Consider the following 21,486-nt stretch of genomic DNA (forward strand, 5'->3'; position numbering starts at 1 on the left):
CGTGGGCTGGCTGTTTCCCCCCACTCCTCGCTCGGGGTTCGTGGGCGGATACGGGGGTAGCGGATTTTGCGGCAAGCCAGGCACCCCACCCCAGCCTTGGAGAAAACAGCCCCCCAGCCGTCGCCATGGCTCCAGCCCCGCGCTGACGGGGGGAGCAGGCCCCTGCGCCCCCCTGGCCAAGGAGACTCGCCCTCCGCTCTCTTGCCAGCCTCCGGGTGGGGATCGGCCGCCCCTGGCTGACGATGTGGCCCGACCTCCCCGGGGCTCGGGGGGGCCTGGGACCAGCTCTTGGGGGGCATTGAGGCCCAGAGAGGGGGGAGGGAGGGGTGCAGACATGCAGAGGGCCAGTATGATCGGGATCCCCAGCCTGGAGCAAGCCGGATCCTTCGCCCAGCAGTTCAAGGCCACGCGGTTCTCTTACCACCTGGAGAGCGGGGCCGGCGGGCACCGAGCCGGTAAGGGGGGGGGCATCTTCTGCATTCAGGGGGAACCTGTGGGGGGGTGATTTCTTTGTCAAGTGGGGGAGGGGACTGGGAGCCCGGACTCCTGGGTTCCTTCCCCAGCTGTGGGAGGGGGGTGGGGGCTGGTGGGTCAGAGCCGGGGGGGCTGGGAGCCAGGACTCCTGGGTTCCCTCCCCAGCTGTGGGAAGGGGATGGGGGCTGGTGGGTCAGAGCAGGGGGGCTGGGAGCCAGGACACCTGGGTTCTCTCCCCGGCTCTGGGAGGGGAGTGGGGGCTGGTGGTTAGAGCAGGAGGGGCTGGGAGCTAGGACTCCTGGGTTCTCTCCCTGGCTCCGGGAAGGGAGTGGGGTCTAGGGGTTAGAGCAGGGGCAGCCGGGATGGACAATGCCAAACTTGGGTGCCTTGTGCTGCAGTTTTTGGTGACAGGTGACGTTCAGCCCCCGGGTTTTCGATATTTGTCTCTTCCCTTGGACTCTGCCCTGCCCCCACCCAGTCAGTCCTGCCTCTGGGCACAGGGCAGGAGAGCGGCTCCTTGCCCTGGACGGCTGGCGGTGGAAGGGTCCCAGGGTGCTGGGTGGGCAGCCCCTGGTCTGAGACCCTGTCTCATTGCTGGGGGAAAGGCTCTATGACCCCCCACCCCTCCCAGAGCGGGGAGAGAACCCAGGAGTCCGGGCTCCCAGCCTCACTCCCCACTTGACCGAGATCAACCCCCTGTCATGCCAGGTGCTGCACAAATCCCCTGACTGATCAGGGCCTGACAATTCCTGCCCCAAAGACAGAGGTGGGAGGGGAAACTGAGTCACAGAGGAGTGCAAGGACTGGCCTAAGGGCAGCTTTACCAGGTCTGGAATAAAGACTCACGGGAGGGGGGGTGTCTATGTCTGTCTGTGTCTGTGTCTGTGTGTGTCGGTCCCGCAGTGCGGACCCAGCGGGAGGGGATGAGCTCGGCTCAGGGTCTGTCTGGCTGCGGCGCCCTCCTCTTGCGACACGTTTCCAGCAAAACAAAACAACCACAATGTTGTTGTTCCCAAAGGGCTCAGCTGATTCGGGATGCGAGAGACCCGTGATTGTTCAGAGGAAGCTTGGTCAGGACTCCTGGGTTCTCTCCCTGGCTCGGAGGGGGGGGGTTTGGGGGCTGGTGGTTAGAGCAGGGGGCTGGGAGCCAGGACGCCTGGGTTCTCTCCCCGGCTCTGGGAGGGAAGTGGGGGCTGGTGGTTAGAGCAGCGGGGGCTGGGAGCCAGGACTCCTGGGTTCTCTCCCCGGCTCTGGGAGGGGAGTGGGGGCTGGTGGTTAGAGCGGAGGGGGCTGGGAGCCCGGACTCCTGGGTTCTCTCCTGGCTCTGGGAGGGGAGCTGGGGCTAGCGGTTAGAGCGGGGGGGGGGGGGGGGCTGGGAGCCCGGACGCCTGGGTTCGGCTGGGGGAGGGGCTGAGATGGAATGGCTCAGATTTGTGGTTCAGGCTGCAGTGGTGATATTTGCATATTACCCACAACCCCCTGCATCCCCCCCCCCCCACTCTACAGTCCTGGGCAATCTTGACAGACGCCTCTCCTGTCCTGCTGCCCCCGCTCCCCCCCAGGAGCCCATCCCCAGGGCATCATATCCTGCCCCAACCTCCTGCCCCCCCCCCATTTCTGGCTGATGATGTTCATTAACCCCCTCAAGTCACTGCTGTACAGGGAGCAGCTAGACGGGGGGGGGCTGGGGGAGTGGGGGGCACCAGCACAGCTGTGGGGGGGCAGGGCTGGGCTAGCAGGGGCTGCGGGTCGGGAGCGGGGGCACCGGCAGGGGTGGTGGGGGGCAGGGCTAGCAGGGGGCTGCGGGTCGGGAGTGAGGGGCACCGGCAGAGCTGTGGGGGGGCAGGGCTGGGCTGGCAGGGGCTGCGGGTCGGGAGTGAGGGGCACCGGCAGGGGTGGAGGGGGGCAGGGCTGGGCTAGCAGGGGCTGCGGGTCGGGAGTGAGGGGCACCGGCAGAGCTGGGGGGGGGCAGGGCTGGGCTGGCAGGGGCTGCGGGTCGGGAGTGAGGGGCGCTGGCGGGGGGCGGGGTTCTCTGAGCCCTGTCTCTCCCCCACACCCTCAGGCACAGGCGGGTGGGGCGGTGCCAAGGCTGACAAGGTTCTTACTAGGCAGCCAGGTGGGTGAAGTCACTGCCAACACCCGGTGGAGTTAAGGTGGCATCAGGATACCAGGTAGGGCTGCGGGTCGGGAGTGAGGGGCACCAGCAGGGCCGGGCTGACGGGCTGCGGGTTGGGTGTGAGGGGCACCAGCACGGACAGACAATACCTCACCTGCCAGCCTGAATAGAGAAAGGAAACTGAGGCACAGAGAAATTTGGTTGCACAGAAAACCCAGGATAGAACCCAGCCAGGCCCCCCCACCCCATGGCTGGATGGGAGCCGGCGCCCCCCAGAGGGGACAGGCCCGTGCCCCATTCCCCGCCCCCCTGCCCCAGCCAGTCCCCCCCAGGGCTGGCGCCCGGTTCCCTCCACCTTAAGCTGTGCTCCGGCCCGGCAGGATCCCGCCTGTTTGTGTCTCCTGGGCAGGGCCGTTGCTAAGATCTGGGATCCCAGCCCCCCGTCCCCCAACTTCCCCCTTCCTGCCCCGGTCCCAGCGCTGAGAGCAGTGGGGGTGAGTGCCCCTGTGGGGGCTGGGAGCCAGGACTCCTGGGTTCTCTCCCCGGCTCTGGGAGGGGAGTGGGGGCTGGTGGTTAGAACAGGGGGGGCTGGGAAACAGGACTCCTGGGTTCTCTCCCCAGCTCTGGGAAGGGAGGGGGAGTCTGGTGGGTTAGAGGGGGGGGGAAGGGCTGGGAGCCCGGACGCCTGGGTCCCCTTTTCCACCCTTCCTAAAGCTCAGACGTTTTCTTCTCTGCTCCTTTGACCTTTGTCTCCCCCGGGTGGGCGAGGGGTGCGCCGTGGGTGGGGGAGGGGAGCTCAGCAGCAGCTGGAGGGGGTTGGAACCTACGGGGGGGGGGACCCCGCTAAGGGGCCGGGGGGCTGTGGAGAGATGGGGGAGGGGGAATTGCGGGGGGGGCACTGGTGGGGGATGGGCAGGGCATACTTGGGGCAGGGGATGGGGGGCAGAAGGACCCTCCCAGCCCCCTCCAACCCAGCCACCCCCCTTCTCTCTTCCAGGCCCCCTGGGCCAGGGCTCCCGGTTGCTGGTGAAGAGTCTGTCCCTGGAGCCGCGACGCGAACCCTGGCGTCCAGAGACTGCCCAGTGCCTCCGCTCGGACCCCGGGCCCCCCAGCGACGGGGGGGAGCCCCGAACCGCCCTGCCCAGGCGGGCCCCAGGCCCCAAACCACAGCGTGAGTCCCACAGCGTGGGGGCGGGGGGCTGGGGCAGGTGCTGGGAGGCATTGGGGGTGGGGTATTGGGGGGAGGGGGCTGGGGGACGTGCTGTGGGGACATTGGGAGCGGGGCATTGGGGGAGGGGGCAGGGGCTGGGGCAGGGGCTGGGGGGACATTGGGGGTAGGGTATTGGGGGGAGGGGGCTGGGGCAGAGGCTGGGGGGGTCACATTAACCCTTTCCTTACTTTCCTTTTCCAGTTCCTCCCAAGCCAGGTCACCTCCAGAGCACCCATTCCCTGCGGCCCCCTCCCCCCATCCCTCCACCCCCCTCGCGCCCCCTCCCGGCCAACCCCCGCCTGGGCCCCCGGAGCCCCCCAACGCTGCGCCCTGAGAGCCAGGATGGAGCTGGCTCCACGGCTGTCTTGTCCCTCATTGAGAAGTTTGAGAGGTGAGTGCTCCCCTCCCAGAGAACCCAGGAGTCCGGGCTCCCCCCACCCCCGCTCCAACCCACCAGACCCCTCCCCCTCCCCCTCCCAGAAAACCCAGGAGGCCGGGCTCCCTCCACGCCCGCTCCAACCCACCAGACCCCTCACCCTCCCAGCGAACCCAGGAGTCTGGGCTCCCCCCCACCACCGCTCCAACCCACCAGACCCCGCTCCCCTCTCAGAGAACCCAGGAGTCCTGACTCAGTTTCCCTTCCTCCCGCAGGGACCCTCTAATCCTGACCCCGGAGCAGCCACCCCCCACCCCCAGCCCGGATCCCCCGAGCCCTGGGGAGGCCGGCGCTGCTGATGTAACCCCCAAGTTGCTGGTGCTCTTGGATCTGCCGGGGGGGGAAGACTTGGGGTCAGCCGGGCGGGGGGACCAGGCCCCCTGCCTGCCTCCCCTGGCCCCCAACGGGAAACTAGCCAACCGGGACAGCGGCTTTGACAGCATCAGCTCCCCCTCCACCAGCGAGGAGCTGGGCTTTGGGGGGGACGAGGGGCCGGGCGTCCCGGGGTCCCCCCCCTGCCCTGACTCCGAGGTGGACAGCGACCTGGACGAGGGGAGCGGGGACGACGGGGAGCTGGGGCCGGGCACGGCACCCCCCCAGGGCGAGGGAGACAATGCGCCAGAGGTGAGATCTGAGATATCCAGCGCCCCCCAGCGCCTGGCCCCACTGGCGGGGCAGAGCCCCCCTGCCCTGCTCCCTGCCCCACGGTGTCCCCCAGCACCCAGCTCTGACCGCCAGGGGAGAGCACCCCCGCTCAATCCCCTGCCCCGCCCCATGGCTCCCACAGCTCCCACCCCTGACTGCCAGGGGAGAGAGCTGGTGGTGGGGGCTTGGAGCAGGGCAGGTCTCTGTGTGTGAGGTGGGAACATGGGGGGCAGAGGCTTGGGGCAGGGATGTATGGGGTTGATAGCTCTCTCTCCCCCTCTGCACCCCCAGCTCCCAGCCCCCCAAAAAGCCTTCCACATCGCCAATGAGCTGCTGCAGACAGAAAAGGCTTACGTCGCCCGGCTGCACCTGCTGGATCAGGTACCAGGAACTGGGGGGCTGGGAACCAGGACTCCTGGGTTCTCCCCAGCTCTGGGAGGGGAGGGGGTCTAGTGGTTAGAGCGGGGGAGGGGGCTGGGAGCCAGGACACCTGGGTTCTCTCCCGGCTCTAGGAGGGGAGTGGGGGCTGGTGGGTTAGAGCAGGGGGGGGGGCTGGGAGCCAGGACACCTGGGTTCTCTCCCGGCTCTGGGAGGGGAGTGGGGGCTGGTGGGTTAGAGCAGGGGAGGCTGGGAGCCAGGACACCTGGGTTCTCTCCCGGCTCTAGGAGGGGAGCGGGGGCTGGTGGGTTAGAGCAGGGGGGGCTGGGAGTCCGGACTCCTGGGTTCTCTCCCGGCTCGAGGAGGGGAGGGGGCTGGTGGTGCTCACTGGTTCCCCCCCGCAGGTGTTCTGTGCCCGTCTCCTGGAGGAAGCGCGCAGCAGAAGCTCTTTCCCTGGTGACGTGGTGATGGGGATTTTCTCCAACATCTGCTCCATCTACTGTTTCCATCAGCAGTTCCTGCTGCCGGAGCTGGAGAAGCGCATGCAGGAATGGTGAGTGAGCTACGGGACGGGGGGTGAGACATCGCCGAGATGCAGCCATCTCTGGGGTGGGGCGGCTGGGGAACCGCCGTACATAACGCCGCATGGGGGACTGGCTGGCTCCGGGGAGTGGGGACTGGGACATGGGGTGCCAGCTCTGATCCCCCCCATGCCCCCCCAGGGACAGGCACCCCCGCATCGGGGACATACTGCAGAAGCTGGCGCCGTTTCTCAAGATGTACGGGGAGTATGTCAAGAACTTCGACCGCGCCATGGAGCTCGTCAACACCTGGATGGAGCGATCCGCCCACTTCAAGCTGATCGTCCACCAGATCCAGGTGAGGAACCCAGGCGTCCAGGCTCCCAGCCCCTCTGCTCTAACCCAGTGGACCCCACTCCCCTCCCAGAGCCAGGGAGAGAACCCAGGAGTCCTGGCTCCCAGCCCCCCCCCCCCCCCGCTCTAACCCACCAGCCCCCACTTCCCTCCTGGAGCCGGGGAGGGAACCCAGGCATCTGGGCTCACAGCCCCCCTTTGCAGATGGAGGAGGCCTGCGGGAATCTCACCCTGCAGCACCACATGCTGGAACCCGTCCAGAGGATCCCCCGTTACGAGCTTCTGCTCAAAGATTATCTGCAGCGCCTGCCCCCCGGCGCCCCGGACAGCCGGGACGCAGAGAGTGAGTGGGGCGCTGGGGTGTCTGAGGGGCAGGCTGGGCTGGGGGCTGGCGGGTGGGCTCTGTCGGTGTCCAGAGCCTGGGGGCTCTGTGGGTGTCTGTGGGGGGCAGGCTGGGCTGGGGGCTGGCGGGTGGGCTCTGTCGGTGTCCGGAGCCTGGGGGCTCTGTGGGTATCGGGGGGCAGCCTGGATGGGGGGGCTCTGTGGGTGTCTGTGGGGGGCAGGCTGGGCGGGGGGCTCTGAGGGTGTCTGGGTGGGAGGCTGGGTGGGGGGTTCTGGGGGTGTTTCGGGGGGCTGGGCAGGAGGCTCTGGGGGTGTCTGGGCGGGGGTATCTGGGGGGATGGATGGGGGACTCTGGGGGGGCAGGCTGGGTGGGGGGCTCTGGGGGTGTTTCGGGGGGCTGGGCAGGAGGCTCTGGGGGTGTCTGGGTGGGGGTATCTGGGGGGATGGATGGGGGACTCTGGGGGGGCAGGCTGGGTGGGGGGCTCTGGGGGTGTTTCGGGGGGCTGGGCAGGAGGCTCTGGGGGTGTCTGGGCGGGGGTATCTGGGGGGATGGATGGGGGACTCTGGGGGGGCAGGCTAGGTGGGGGGCTCTGGGGGTGTTTCGGGGGGCTGGGCAGGAGGCTCTGGGGGTGTCTGGGTGGGAGGCTGGGTGGGGGGTTCTGGGGGTGTTTCGGGGGGCTGGGCAGGAGGCTCTGGGGGTGTCTGGGTGGGAGGCTGGGTGGGGGGTTCTGGGGGTGTTTCGGGGGGCTGGGCAGGAGGCTCTGGGGGTGTCTGGGCGGGGGTATCTGGGGGGATGGATGGGGGACTCTGGGGGGGCAGGCTGGGTGGGGGGCTCTGGGGGTGTTTCGGGGGGCTGGGCAGGAGGCTCTGGGGGTGTCTGGGTGGGAGGCTGGGTGGGGGGTTCTGGGGGTGTTTCGGGGGGCTGGGCAGGAGGCTCTGGGGGTGTCTGGGTGGGAGGCTGGGTGGGGGGTTCTGGGGGTGTTTCGGGGGGCTGGGCAGGAGGCTCTGGGGGTGTCTGGGCGGGGGTATCTGGGGGGATGGATGGGGGACTCTGGGGGGGCAGGCTGGGTGGGGGGCTCTGGGGGTGTTTCGGGGGGCTGGGCAGGAGGCTCTGGGGGTGTCTGGGTGGGGGCCTCTCTCCTGGACTCACCCCGTCTCTCTGCCCCGATCGCAGAGTCCCTGCAGCTGATCGCGACAGCAGCGGAGCATTCGAACGCCGCCATCTGCAAAATGGTATGATGGGGTCCGAGTGCAAGTCCCGGCCCGGGCGCTAGGGGGCGCTGTGCTGCGGGGAACGGGGCAGGGCTGCGTAGGGAGATGACTGGGTACCACGGGGACGGCTTGTCCAGCACTGAGATGCAGCCACCTCTGGGGCGGGGCAGCTGAGAACAGCCACACACAACGCTGCAGGGGGACGGCTCGGCTCGTGAGATGCAGCCACCTCTGGGGCGGGGCGGCTGGGAACATAACGCCGCACAGGAGGATCTCCTGGCCCCGAGATGCCAGCTGGGGGGCAGGGCGGCTGCTGGGCTGTGGGTCAGGACCGACCCCTGTTCTCGCCCCCAGGAACGGATGCACTCCTTGCTGAAGGTGTACGAGCTGCTGGGCGGGGAGGAGGACATCGTTAGCCCCACTAACGAGCTCATTAAGGAAGGCCACATCCTCAAGCTGTCGGCCAAGAACGGGACCACGCAGGACCGGTACCTGATCCTGGTGAGAGACCCCTGGGCAGGCTGCCTGGGGCTGGGAGGGGGCCTCTGACCCCTGGGTGGTTGGGGGGGGGGCTGGCTGACCTCTGACCCCATGGTGGTTGGGGGGGGCTGGGTGACCTCTGACCCCATGGTGGTTGGGGGGGTGGCTGACCTCTGACCCCTGGGTGGTTGGGGGGGGGCTGGGTGACCTCTTACTCCCTCTCTACCCCCTTCTCCCCAGTTCAACGACCGGCTCTTGTGCTGCGTCCCGAAACTTCGCCTCCTCGGCCAGAAGTTCGGGGTCCGGGCCCGGATCGACGTGGAGGGGATGGAGGTTCGTGGGGAGCACGGCCCCCCCCCGCCCCCTGACCCCTGTATCCCCCTGGATCCCCCTCCCCCAGGCCCCTCTGCCCCGGCATCCCCCCCCTGGGCCCCTGGGCCCCTCTGCCCCGGCATCCCCCCCCGCCCCCAGGCCCCTGTGCCCCTCTATCCCCCCCTGCCCCAGGCCCCTCTGCCCCGGCATCTCCCCTCCCCCGGGCCCCTGGATCCCCCCGGATCCCCCTCCCCCAGGTCCCTCCCCCCTGGGCCCCAGCATCCCCCCCCGCCCCCGGGCCCCTGTGCCCCTCTATCCCCCCCTGCCCCAGGCCCCTCTGCCTGGGCATCCCCCCCTCCCCCAGGCCCCTGGATCCCCCTGGATCCCCCTGCCTTGGTACCCCCTGGATCCCCCTGCCCTGGTACCCCCCTCCCCAGACCCCTGGGCCCCTCTGTCCCGGCATCCCCCCCCCGCCCCCAGGCCCCTGTGCCCCTCTATCCCCCCCTGCCCCAGGCCCCTCTGCCCCGGCATCCCCCCCTCCCCAGGCCCCTGTCCCCCAATATCCCCCCTCCACCAGGTCCTTCTCCCCTGGGCCCCTCTGCCCCAGCATCCCCCCCCGCCCCTGGGCCCCTCTGCCCCAGCATCCCCCCCCGCCCCCGGGCCCCTCTGCCCCTCTATCCCCCCCTGCCCCAGGCCCCTCTGCCCCGGCATCCCCCCCTCCCCCAGGCCCCTGGATCCCCCTGCCCTGGTACCCCCCCTCCCCAGACCCCTGGGCCCCTCTGTCCCGGCATCCCCCCCCTCCCCCAGGCCCCTGTGCCCCTCTATCCCCCCCTGCCCCAGGCCCCTCTGCCCCGGCATCCCCCCCTCCCCAGGCCCCTCTATCCCCCCGGATCCCCCTGCCCTGGTACCCCCCTCCCCGGACCCCTGGGCCCCTGTACCCGCCCCAGGCCCCTCTGCCCGGCATCTCCCCTCCCCCGGGCCCCTGTCCCCTGGTATCCCCCCCTCCCCTGGGTCCTTGTGCTCCGGTATCCCCCTCTCCCGGGCCCCTGTCCCCCAATATCCCCCCTCCACCAGGTCCTTCTCCCCTGGGCCCCTCTGCCCCAGCATCCCCGCCCCCGGGCCCCTCTGCCCCTCTATCCCCCCCTCCCCTGGGCCCCTCTGCCCCCCAGTATCCCCCCTTCCCTGGGCCCCACTGCCCCGGTATCCTGCTCCCCGGATCAGGGGGGGTCGGTGGGGGGTTTCTGACCCAGCCGCTCCCGTCCCAGCATCTCTGTCCCGCAGGTGAAGGAGTCCAGTGGCGTCAACCTGCCCCGGACCTTTCTGGTGTCTGGGAAGCAGCGTTCGCTGGAGCTGCAGGCGAGGTAGGGAGACCCCCCGCGATATCCCCTCTGCCCCCCCGGTATCCCCCCTGTGCCCCCCGATATTCCCCCTGCCTCTCCCCGGTTTTCCCCCGCCACCCTGCCTCATCTCACCCCCCTGGTATCCCCCCTGTGCCCCCCAATATCCCCCCTGCCTCTCCCTGGTTTTCCCCCACCACCCTGCCTCATCTCACCCCCCCGGTATCCCCCCTGTGCCCCACAATATCCCCCCTGCCTCTCCCTGGTTTTCCCCCACCACCCTGCCTCGTCTCCCGCCCCGATATCCCCCCTGCTCCCCTGGGAGTCCCCCCCCTGCATCATCTCCCCCCCCGCCCCTCCTCCCGGTATCTGCCCCCAGTCTCCACCCCGCCTGGCATCCCCCCTGCCCTCCCGCCTGGTATCTCCGCACGGTCCCCCCCAGCCTGGTGTCCCCTCTGCCTCCCTCCACAGCCTGGTTATCCCCTCCCCCCCCGTCTACCCCACCCCCCATTAACGCCCCCCGTGTTCCTGTTTCTGCCCTTTAGGACGGAGGAGGAGAAACATGACTGGATCCAGGTACGTGGGGGGCTTTGGGACCGTCCCCCTTGCCCCAGCATGGGGTCGATCCGGGGGGGTAGGGGGGAATTCAGCTCAGGGTCACCTCTCTCCTGCCCCCCCATCAGTGGGGAGGGTCCTGGGCTCCGGGGGGACGGGCGGAGGGGAGCTGCTGGGGAAGGGGCACCTCCCTCCCCTTCTCATTCCCCTGCCCCCCAGGCAATTCGGGCCACGATCCTGAAGCTGGAGCAGATGCCGGTGGGAGCTGCCCCCCGGGAAGAGGAAGAGCCCTGGGCTGGATCGCCGGTGAGCGCACACGCGTGTATACGTGTGTCCGTGCGGCTCTGTGTGCGTGTGTGGATGGCTGAGTGTGGGCGGGACCTGGGGGTGCAAGGGCAGGACCTGTGTGCACACGTGCGAGGGCGGGACTTGTGCACGCGGAGGTGTGACCTGTGTGTGCATGTGCAAGGGCAGGACCTGGGTGTGTGTGTGCGAGGGCGAGACCTGGGGGTGTGCGTGCGAGGGTGGGACGTGGGGGTGCGTGTGCGAGGGCAGGACCTGTGTGTGCACGTGTGAAGGTGGGACCAGTGTGCATGTGCAAGGGTGGGACCTGGGGGTGCGCATGCGCGGGCGGGACCAGTGTGCGCTGGCGAGGCCCCCGTGACGCTGTCCCCGTGCAGGGCCGGGAGCTGGGGCGCCGGGCGCCGACGCCGATCCGGGAGAAGGAGGTGACGCTCTGCATGCGGTGCCAGGAGCCCTTCGCCGCCCTCACCAGACGCCGCCACCACTGCCGGGCCTGCGGCCGCGTGAGTCCGGGGGCTGGGAACGGGATGGGGGGGCTGGCCTGGGGGAGGGGCCCGGGGCCCCCTGGCTGGGCTGTACCCGCCTCAGGGTCCCCCCCGGTCTCATGCTCCCCCCCGACCCCCCAGGTGGTCTGCGGGAAATGCTCCGAGTTCCGGGCCCGGCTTCTCTACGACAACAACCGGCCCAACCGGGTCTGCGGGGGCTGCTTTGCTGCGCTGCACGGCCCCCCCGGGACCCCCGGTCCCCCACCCCGCCGCCGCTCCATCCTCGAGGTGAGTCCCCCCCCAGCTCCCTGCCCCAGGCCTCCCATCCCGCCCCCCGGCTCCCTCCCAGCCCCGCCACCGCTCCATCTTCGAGGTGAGTCCCCCCCCAGCTCCCTGCCCCAGGCCTCCCATCCCGCCCCCCGGCTCCCTCCCAGCCCCACCACCGCTCCATCTTCGAGGTGAGTCCCCCCCAACCCCCCACCCCACCACTCCCTCCCAGCCCCGCCACCGCTCCATCCTCGAGGTGAGTCCCCCCCCAGCTCCCTACCCCAGGCCTCCCAGCTCCCTCCCAGCCCCGCCGCCGCTCCATCCTCGAGGTGAGTCCCCCCTGGCTCCCCCCCCACCCCCGCTCCATCCTCGAGGTGAGTCCCCCCCCAGCTCCCTCCGCCCCCCTGCCGTGCCCCCGAGCTCCCCCCCAGCCCCCTGCCACTCCATCCTCGAGGTGAGTCCCCCCCGGCCCCCCACCCCGCCGCGCCCCACAGCTCCCTCCCAGCCTCACGCTGCTCCATCCTCGAGGTGAGCCCCCACCCCCTGGCAGCGAACCCGCGGCCCCCACTGGCTGTTTCTGCCCCCACAGAAGCAGGCGTCGGAGGCGGCCGAGCGCAGCGTCATCTGCAGCTTCCTGCACTACATGGAGCCGGGTGCCAAGGCCTGGCACAGAGGCTGGTTCGTCGTCCCGCAGAGCGAGCCCCTGGTGCTCTACGTCTACGGGGCCCCCCAGGTAGGGCCCTGCCCCCCAGCCCTGCCTGCTCTGCCACCTCCCCCGCCCCACAGCCCCTGCCAGTGCCCCCCACGCCCGACCCGCAGCCCCTGCCCCCCACGCCCGACCCGCAGCCGCTGCCCGTGCCCCCCACGCCCGCCCCACAGCCCCTGCCAGTGCCCCCCCGGCCGACCCGCAGCCCCTGCCAGTGCCCCCCACGGCCGACCCGCAGCCCATGCCCCCCACGCCCGCCCCGCAGCCGCTGCCCGTGCCCCCCACGCCCGCCCCGCAGCCCCTGCCAGTGCCCCCCCGGCCGACCCGCAACCCCTGCCCGTGCCCCCCACGCCCGCCCCGCAGCCGCTGCCCGTGCCCCCCACGCCCGATCTGCAGCCCCTGCCCCCCACGCCCGCCCCGCAGCCGCTGCCCGTGCCCCCCACGCCCGCCCCACAGCCCCTGCCAGTGCCCCCCCGGCCGACCCGCAGCCCCTGCCAGTGCCCCCCACGCCCGCCCCGCAGCCCGTGCCCCCCACGCCCGCCCCGCAGCCGCTGCCCGTGCCCCCCACGCCCGCCCCGCAGCCGCTGCCCGTGCCCCCCACGCCCGCCCCGCAGCCCCTGCCAGTGCCCCCCGGCCGACCCGCAGCCCCTGCCAGTGCCCCCCACGCCCGACCCGCAGCCCCTGCCAGTGCCCCCCACGCCCGACCCGCAGCCCCTGCCAGTGCCCCCCACGCCCGACCCGCAGCCCCTGCCCCCCACGCCTGACCCGCAGCCGCTGCCCGTGCCCCACACGCCCGCCCCACAGCCCCTGCCAGTGCCCCCCACGCCCGCCCCGCAGCCCGTGCCCCCCACGCCCGCCCCGCAGCCCCTGCTAGCCCAGCCCAGCTCTGCCCCCCTCCCCTGACCCCGTCTCTCCGCCCCCCAGGACGTGAAGGCCCAGCGCAGCCTCCCGCTGATCGGCTTCGAGGTGAGGGCCCCGGACGTGGGGCCGCGGCTCGACCGGCGTCACGCGTTCGCCATCCACCAGAGCCACCTGCGCTGGCAGTTCAGCGCCGAGTCCGAGGGGCTGCAGCGCCGCTGGATGGAGGCCCTGGGCCGGGCTGGGCGGGGGGAGCCGCCTGCCTCCCCCGGGCCCATCCCCGAGGCCGAGGAGGGGGCCGAGGGCACCTGACGGCGCCGGGGGGCTGGACTGGACCTGACCCCCCCCAACGAACGATACTTGAACGGTCCTCAGGCACTTTGAGACACCCCCTCGCGGGGCATCGCCTCAGCGCTTGGCCCCGGACGTCTGGGCTCCTGGCAAGCCCCCCCAGGGGGCACCGGCTCCCATCCCTCCCCTGGGCGGGGACTGGCTGACTCGGGGGGCAGGGAATGGGGCCTGTCCCTCCCCCACAAGTACAGGCCGACCCGGTACCGGTGTAACCCCCCCCCCCCCCCCGCGGGATCTACGGGCCGGCTCCCTCCCGTCCTATCCACTCGTCTCACGCCGCTCGCCAGGGATGGACACGCTTAGCAGACATTATTTTATTGTTGCTGACATGCAGTGGCTGGCCACTAGGGGGCGGCCTCGCATCCACAGGGGCGCCCCACTTCCCCCCCGAGATTTTCTAGCGTCCTTGGGAGCCGGGCGTTGTTAAAGCTCCGTCAGCGGATTTCGTAATACAGGTTTCCTTTTCTTCCCGTCGTTTCATTTTCAACCAAAGTGCGGGGAATGGGGGGGGAGGGGGTGCCAGCTCCCACCCGGCCCCAGGGCGGGGACTGGCTGGTTCAGGGGGGCAGGGAATGGGGCGGGAGGGGGGTCCATCCCCTCTAGGGGGCACCAGCTCCCATCTGGCCCTAGGGCATGGACTGGCTGCCTCAGGGGGGCAGGGAATGGGGCACATCCCCTCTGGGGGCGCTGGCTCCCCCCCCCCACCAGACTAACACTCTCCCTCCACTCCAGGGATTCCCCCCCAGCTGTTGCCATAGCAACACATTGTGGCTACACCAGGTTTATTCCCCTGACCAGATCCCTGCGGCGAAGCCCCCTCGTGCCATGGGGGGGGGGGTCCCTCCTCATTTCTTTTTCTTCCGTACAACTGTCCAGCCATCCTCTGCGGGGGGAGGGTCCGGGGGGGGGCCGGGGCTGCTGCAGTCCATCACCTGCAGGGACGGGGTGCAGGAGTCAGAGCTGGGATCCCCCCTAAAATGCCCCCCCAAGACTGAGCCCAGCCAGACCCTCACCTCCACCCCCCCCCAAGATCAGCCCCACAGGCTCTGCCAGCCCCCGATCCCCCCCCCCCGATCAGCCCCACGGGCTCTGCCACTCCCCGATTCCCCCCCCCCCCCCGATCAGCCCCACAGGCTCTGCCAGTCACATGTCCTGGCTCCCATCCCAGCTGCTCCAGGGGGGATAGTGGGGGGGGGGGGTTCCTGCCCCCCCCATGGCAGAGCTGGCCCTGCTCCGGGCCCCGCAGCTCGTACCTCCTCTGGCCTCTCCTCTTCCTCCTCCTCGCTGCTGCTCCCCTCCGCCGGTCGGGCCTGGGCGGCTGCCCTGCCCACCTCCTGCTGCCGCCGCGTGAGCCGGGCGATGGCTTCCGTCAGGGCCGGCCCCTCGCCACGCTGGCAACGGGCAAAGAGCGACTGGAGCTGCTGGCTCACCTGGCGGGGGGGAAGAGATGGGATCAAAGGCCGGGGGGTCCCCCCCTCCTTCCAAGAATCCCCCAGGGCAGGGCGACCCCCCCCCCACATGCTCCGCCCCTCCCAGAGTCCCCCGGGGCAGAGTTGAGAGATGGGTGGAGTCGCCTCCTGCCATGCGCTACGGGGGCTAGGACACACGACCAGGATACCTCAGCCAAGCTGCCATCCTCAATGATGGTGTCAAATTCGTTGTTCAGCACCTCGGCGAGGAAATCCTCCACCTCGTCCGGCTCCAGGGACGCTGCAGAGAGAAGGCAGCTCAGAGCTGGGGTGGGGGGGGGGTGGACTTTCGGGACCCTCTAGCCTAGAAAAGGAGTGAAGGATTCTGGGATCGGGGGCAGACTCCAAGGCCCCTCCCCACCCCACCGCTCTAACCACCAGCCCCCACTCCCCTCCCAGAGCTGGGGTGAGAACCCAGGAGTCCTGGCTCCCAGCCCCCCCTGCTCTAACCACCAGCCCCCACTCCCCTCCCAGAGCTGGGGTGAGAACCCAGGAGTCCTGGCTCCCAGCCCACCGCTCTAACCACCAGCCCCCACTCCCCTCCCAGAGCTGGGGTGAGAACCCAGGAGTCCTGGCTGCCAGCCCCCTGCTCTAACTACTAGACCCCGTGATCTCGGGGGGGCCGTGGTGCCAGGCGCTGCTCAGCCGCCCCGTCGGTCGGTGGGTCTCACCGTTGCTGTGGAAATACTGCTCCACCGCTCCCACCATCCACTCGGCCTTCTCCCGGCCGTGCGCCCCGCCGAAGCCATGCTCCACCGCGATCTGCACCGGGGAGAGAAGAGACAACGTCTGCGCCCCGCGCCTGCGAACGGGGCGTGGGATCGCTCGGCTCCGGCACGCCGGCCGTTCTAGACGGGACCTTGCTGTGTTTCTGTGGCAGGGCTTGGGGGCGGGGACTAGGGGGGGCCTCCCCACCCCCCTGTGTTCCTATAGAGACAGGGAGGGAGAATTCCTATAGGGGACCTCACCTTTGCGGTGTGTTTCTGTAGGGACAGGGGGGGTTCTACAGGGGCCCTTGAGACCTGTTTCTATACAGGACCCTGCCATCTCTGTTTCTGGAGGGAATGTCTATAGGGGACCTGCCCCTTTCTCTAGTTTTCTATAGAGCCGGGCGGTGTTTCTAGGGTGACCTAGCAATCTCTCTACATTTCTATAGGGTCTGGAGGGCCCTTGCCCTTTCTGCATCTTTCTATAGGGTGCGGGAGGATTTATCGGGGGCCTTGACCCCTTCTATAGCGTCAGCTGAATCTATAGGGAGTTCCTTCCCCTTCTGTGTGTTTCTGGAGGGTATGGGAGGTTTATAGGGGGCCTGCCCCTTTCTGCGTGTTTCTATAGGGTGGGGGAGATGGTCTATAGGGGGCCTGGTCCCTCCGCTCCCCCCCCGCCGCTCTCACCTGCAGCGCGGCCCAGTTGCCCAGCACCGCCCGGACCCCCTGGCCGAACAGGCCACGTGTCTCCTCCCTGGGCGCCGCCATGACAGGGGGTGCCAGGGCGGGCGGCAGGAACGGAGCGCGGAGAGCATCGATTCCCCCCCCGGCCGCCGTCAACAATCGCACGCCGGGCTCGTCGATCGATCGGTGGCTCCGCGCTCGGGCCGCGAGTTCGAGTCCGGCTCTCCCGCCCTGGGGCCGGAGACCCCGCCGGGCTCCCGTGGGGCGCTGCCCTGTGTTGCAAACACTGCAGCGAGGGGCTCAGGCTAGATCATTTCCCAGCCCCTTCTGGGGACTTCCCCCTCTTTCCCCGATTCAGTGCCGCCCACATCGCAGTCTGGGGGGGTCCGTGCAGAGCCCGGCACAACGGGGGTCCCTGATCTCGCATGGGGTTTGTAGGTGATACCATGACGCAAATGATAATGGACGATAGACGGTTCTAACTGGAATCGTAACAAAACCCGCATCTTCCTCCCTATGGCTCTCTGGGGTCTGTTCGCTTGGGTCTTGCCCGGGTCAGGATGGCAGGTGGTCTTGGCAGAATTGCTCCCTGGGAAATGGGCACTGGTACAAGGGTGGCTATTCCAGAGAGTTCGCCCTCCATGCTGTTTGACCCCTCTCTGTCCCAGGCTTGGTGTGTCTGGGTCAATGACACATGTCACAGATCTGGTTTCTCCTTTGCAGGGCCTGTGAGGCCCCGGATACATGGCTACCATTCCACAAAGGGACGACTCTGGTGGATGCGGTGGGATACCAGTGTTGGAAGAATGGGCAATCTCCACCCACTTTCTATCGCTCCACTGGGTTGAGTCCTACTCTGGGGATGGGGGGAAAGCAAGACACAATTGGGATGGATCTCACCTAGGCAGGGATGCAATGGGAGGGAGGCAGGGGACACCCACATACACACACCTGGAAATTTGTCCTAGATACCCTTCCTATTTGGCCCAATTACAGGGGGTGGCCAGACCAAATTTGAGTGGCGCTGCGACCCCATGTATCTGCTTTAACACCCCCCCACACACACACACCTTTGCGGTCCTTCCGGTGGGCACCAGCAACCCCTGGGGCAAACCAGAGCCAGGGGGCACCAGAAGGGTCTGAACTGTCAGTGCTTCCTGGGGCAGCAGAGATGCAGGGGAGGAGGAGGGGGTCTGGAGATCCCAGATCTGCCTGGCCTCTGGTGGGGTGGTGATCGCCTGTCTGGGGGAGAACTTGGAGCTGGGTGTGGGGGCAGCAGGGTGGAGGGGGAGTGTGTGGGGCTGGAGGCAGGGAGAGAAATTTGGGCCTCTGGTACATCATTTGCTGGGGCTCTGTCCTGTCATTTCATCTCCATTAAGACATTTTGGGGCAGCCCCTGAGTCCAGGACCCCAGTACGATTGCCCCCCCCCCCCCATCAGCCTGGCCTCTCTCCTTAGGACAAGTCTGGTAGCACCCCTCCACCTGGCTGAGTCGGACCCTAAAGCCCAGCCTGAACTCAGTGTGACGGACTGGAAGAGACAGTCTTTCATCAGGGAAGCGGAGTGCGAACTTTGTGACACACACTGGAACTTGGAACTGAAGAGATCCAAGCTGGATTAGTGGGGCTACAGCCTCTGTCTGATGCTTGGGAGCACACGGGGAGAAAACACATAGCCAGCTCTTGGGAAAAGCGTAGGGACCCTGTAAAGGCCGGGGCGTAGCACATCCCGGGATGCCCTTGAACTTGTCCCCCCGGGGCGGAGAATGGAGACAACTCGGGAGATGTGGGCCTGATGTGCATAACTGGTGGAAAGACTGGCCTGGAAGTGTTGTTATCAAGGATTCCCTGCCAAACTGGGAGGGCATCTCTAGTGGGGTCCTGCAGGGGTCAGTCCTGGGCCTGGTGCTGTTCAACACTGTCATGAATGACTTGGAGAATAGAGTGGAGAGTGGTCTTGTTAGACATGCCGGTGACACCAGGCTGGGGTAGGTTGCCAGCACTCTGGAGGACAGGATTTGAATTCAAAACAACCTCGCCAATTTGGAGAATCAGTCTGAACTCCGCAAGAGGAGAGTCGGTGAAGAGAAGTGCAAAGAACTTCACTTAGGATGGAAAATTCACACACACAAGTACAAAATGCGGAGTACCTGGCTAGGTTAGAAACTGGGCATGTTTAGTCTGGAGAGCAGACTGGAGGGGTGTGGGAGACCACTGCGAAGGGCTGTTTTGGAGAGGCCATGTCTGCTGACGGCAGAAGTAAGGGGCTTCATCTGGAGAAAGGGAGATTGGGGCTAGAGATCAAGAAAAACTTTCTAACTTGAAGGGGAGCTAAGCGCTGGAAATGGTTTCCAAGGCGTGTTGTGGAATCCACATAGTTGGTCAAAGACCTGTCAAGGAACGGCCTAGGTTTACTTCGTCCTGGATCAGCACTTGGGGTCTGGACTGGGCTCTCAAGATCCATCCTGGATGGGGAGCAAATTGGCCATGCTGGTAGGTTGGCTGCTCGTGGAAGCCATGTTGGTTGGCAGCCATGTTGGGTGAGGAGTGAATTGGCCATACTCGGCCTCTCCATAAAGCCACGTGGAGGATGAGGTGGGAGTGAATTAGTGGATGACTGTGACTGGGTTGGCTGAACCAAGTGGCCATGTTGGTTGGGCTTGTGGGTTGGCCACTCTGATCAGCTGTGTCAGTTGGCAGCCATGTTGGGTGAGCAGTGAATTGGCCACTCAGGCCATGTTGGTTGTCAGCCATGTTGGTCATGCCGGTGGGTTGTCTGATCTTGGCAGCCATGTTGGGCGTGGAGCAAATATGGCCATGCCTGCAGGTTGGGGTGGCTGAACCATCTGGCCATGTTGGTTGGCAGCCATGCTGCGTGGGGAGTGAATTGGCACCGGCTGGCGGCCATCTTGGGCTGCCCCCTTGACGTGAGTTGGCTTGTTGTGCCCCTCCCCCTTACGGTGGCGCTACGTAGCACGCCAGATGCAGTAACAGGCCCTGTGTGTGTGTGTGTGTGTGTGTGTGGAGGGGGGGCCCCTGGGAGTGTAAGGGGCCCCTCCCCCTCCCCCCTATTTCACAGGGCTGGCAAAATGGCTGCCTGAAGCGAGTCCCTGAGCCCCTCTCCCCTACAGAGTCCATGGAAGACTACAACTCCCACGAGGCTTTGCGCTCAGACGGTGAGGGGGGGGCCGGGAGAGGGGAGCCGCGGCTGGACCAATGAGTCTCGAGCTCGCAACAGCTCGGGGAGCACGCGCCCGCTCCCCCCTCCCCTGCCCAGGGGCGCCTCGTGCCGGAGACGGTGCGTCTCGCGCCTTCCCCCTCTCCCCCTCCCTTCGCCCCTCCCTTGCCTGTGGGGGAAGGGTGGGGGTGAGTGGGCGAGGGGGTGAATGAGGAAAGGGATGGGGGTGAGTGGGGGGGGGAAGAGGATGGAGGGGATGAGTGGGGGAGGGGTGAATGAGGAAAGGAGTGGGGGGAAGAGGATGGAGGGGATGAGTGGGGGAGGGGGTGAATGAGGAAAGGGATGGGGGTGAGTGGGGGGGAAGAGGATGGAGGGGATGAGTGGGGGAGGGGTGAATGAGGAAAGGAGTGGGGGGGAAGAGGATGGAGGGGATGAGTGGGGGAGGGGGTGAATGAGGAAAGGAGTGGGGGGGAAGAGGATGGAGGGGATGAGTGGGGGAGGGGGTGAATGAGGAAAGGAGTGGGGGGAAGAGGATGGAGGGGATGAGTGGGGGAGGGGGTGAATGAGGAAAGGGATGGGGGTGAGTGGGGGGGAAGAGGATGGAGGGGATGAGTGGGGGAGGGGGTGAATGAGGAAAGGAGTGGGGGGGAAGAGGATGGAGGGGATGAGTGGGGGAGGGGGTGAATGAGGAAAGGAGTGGGGGGGAAGAGGATGGAGGGGATGAGTGGGGGAGGGGGTGAATGAGGAAAGGAGTGGGGGGGAAGAGGATGGAGGGGATGAGTGGGGGAGGGGGTGAATGAGGAAAGGAGTGGGGGGGAAGAGGATGGAGGGGATGAGTGGGGGAGGGGGTGAATGAGGAAAGGAGTGGGGGGGAAGAGGATGGAGGGGATGAGTGGGGGAGGGGTGAATGAGGAAAGGAGTGGGGGGGAAGAGGATGGAGGGGATGAGTGGGGGAGGGGGTGAATGAGGAAAGGAGTGGGGGGAAGAGGATGGAGGGGGTGAGTGGGGGAGGGGGTGAATGGGGAAAGGGGTTGGGGTGACTGAGGGGGAAGAGGATGGAGGGGGTGAGTGGGGGACGGGGTGAATGGAGAAAGGGGTGGGGGGTGAGTGGGGGAGGGGAAGCGGGAAAGAGGATGGAGGGGAAGGGGGGTGAGGGGGTGACAGTGACATCATGGGGTACCGGGATTCCCGGAAAGATGGGTAAATGGTGGGGAATGGGTAAACAGGGTCACATGCAGATGGGAATGGGGTAAATGGGGGAGGGGAAACAAGGCCTATGGAGGAGGGTGAATGGGGGGGACATGGGGGATTTAGGGTGAATGAGGAAGGGGAATGGGGTACGTGGGGGAGGAAGAGAGTGGAATAAAGGGGCTGAATGAGGGAGGGAGTGGGATAAATGGAGGGAGGGGGTAATTGGGATGGGGAGGGGCCTGGGAGGGAATTGGGGTGCAGGGAGGGGGTGGGGAAGGAAGAAGTGGGGGCACACGTGTCTGGGGAGGATTGGGTGGAGGGTCAGAAGCTGTGGGCAATTATTTGGAGGGGGTGAATGAAGAGAACTGCCCCCCAGCTCCACGTATGCAGGAATCAATATGATGGGACCATGTGTCCCTGGCGGTTGGCGGTGGGGTGTAGGTTGTGGGAACAACAGGAGAGAGGGGTGTAGGGTTGCAAGTGGCAAGGTGTTGCCTGGGGCATAGTAGCTGATGGTCAGAACAATAGGGAGACCCTGGGAATTTAGAGCTGTTGGGGAGGGGCCTGGGAGCCAGGACGCCTGGGTTCTCTCCCCGGCTCTGGGAGGGGAGTGGGGTCTAGTGGTTAGAGCGGGGGGGGGGCTGGGAGCCAGGACTCCTGGGTTCCATCTTCAGCTCTGGGAGGGGAGTGAGGTCTGGTGGGTTAGAACGGGGGGTGGGGGCTGGGAGCAGGACTCCTGGGTTCTCTCCCCAGCTCTGGGAGGGGAATGGGGTCTAGTGGGTTAGAATGGGGGGTGGGGGCTGGGAGCAGGACTCCTGGGTTCTTTTCCCTACATCTGGGAGGGAATGCACACTGTACATCTTTTTGTTACGTGTGTGCACAGTCCCTTGCACAACCCTGGCTCTTAGACGCTCCC

At 67.6% G+C, this 21,486-nt stretch overlaps 2 protein-coding genes across 2 annotated transcripts; one reads left to right on the forward strand and one right to left on the reverse strand.

Annotated features, from left to right (window-relative positions):
• The first annotated feature begins 334 nt into the window (after positions 1-334).
• FGD1 (FYVE, RhoGEF and PH domain containing 1) lies at positions 335-13,808 on the forward strand. The gene is made up of 18 exons (XM_054014836.1): positions 335-455; positions 3,588-3,761; positions 4,002-4,191; positions 4,452-4,860; positions 5,173-5,262; positions 5,664-5,812; positions 5,982-6,138; positions 6,339-6,477; positions 7,651-7,709; positions 8,043-8,189; positions 8,409-8,501; positions 9,762-9,841; positions 10,363-10,393; positions 10,592-10,678; positions 11,053-11,178; positions 11,302-11,448; positions 12,017-12,160; positions 13,058-13,808. Exons 1-18 carry the CDS (start codon positions 335-337, stop codon positions 13,301-13,303), a joined length of 2,589 nt encoding a protein of 862 aa, XP_053870811.1. The 3' UTR covers positions 13,304-13,808.
• TSR2 (TSR2 ribosome maturation factor) lies at positions 13,642-16,303 on the reverse strand. Its single transcript, XM_054014841.1, has 5 exons — positions 16,206-16,303; positions 15,483-15,573; positions 14,961-15,052; positions 14,596-14,772; positions 13,642-14,274 (listed from the first exon to the last, which is right to left on the reverse strand). Exons 1-5 carry the CDS (start codon positions 16,284-16,286, stop codon positions 14,188-14,190), a joined length of 528 nt encoding a protein of 175 aa, XP_053870816.1. The 5' UTR covers positions 16,287-16,303; the 3' UTR covers positions 13,642-14,187.
• Between the last annotated feature and the right edge of the window lie 5,183 nt (positions 16,304-21,486).

Source organism: Malaclemys terrapin (genome assembly GCF_027887155.1).
Source record: "Malaclemys terrapin pileata isolate rMalTer1 chromosome 20 unlocalized genomic scaffold, rMalTer1.hap1 SUPER_20_unloc_1, whole genome shotgun sequence".
Lineage (NCBI taxonomy): Eukaryota > Metazoa > Chordata > Testudines > Emydidae > Malaclemys > Malaclemys terrapin.

Excerpts from the sequence above, each read along its gene's own strand:
- TSR2 (XM_054014841.1), bottom strand. The coding sequence starts at position 16,286 with ATGGCGGCGCCCAGGGAGGAGACACGTGGCCTGTTCGGCCAGGGGGTC. Across the intron at positions 15,574-16,205 it reads GCAACTGGGCCGCGCTGCAG|ATCGCGGTGGAGCATGGCTT; the intron begins GTGAGAGCGGCG and ends TCCCCGGTGCAG. Across the intron at positions 15,053-15,482 it reads GCAGTATTTCCACAGCAACG|CGTCCCTGGAGCCGGACGAG; the intron begins GTGAGACCCACC and ends TTCTCTCTGCAG.
- FGD1 (XM_054014836.1), top strand. The coding sequence starts at position 335 with ATGCAGAGGGCCAGTATGATCGGGATCCCCAGCCTGGAGCAAGCCGGA. Across the intron at positions 10,394-10,591 it reads AGAAACATGACTGGATCCAG|GCAATTCGGGCCACGATCCT; the intron begins GTACGTGGGGGG and ends CCTGCCCCCCAG. Across the intron at positions 11,179-11,301 it reads ACTGCCGGGCCTGCGGCCGC|GTGGTCTGCGGGAAATGCTC; the intron begins GTGAGTCCGGGG and ends CCGACCCCCCAG.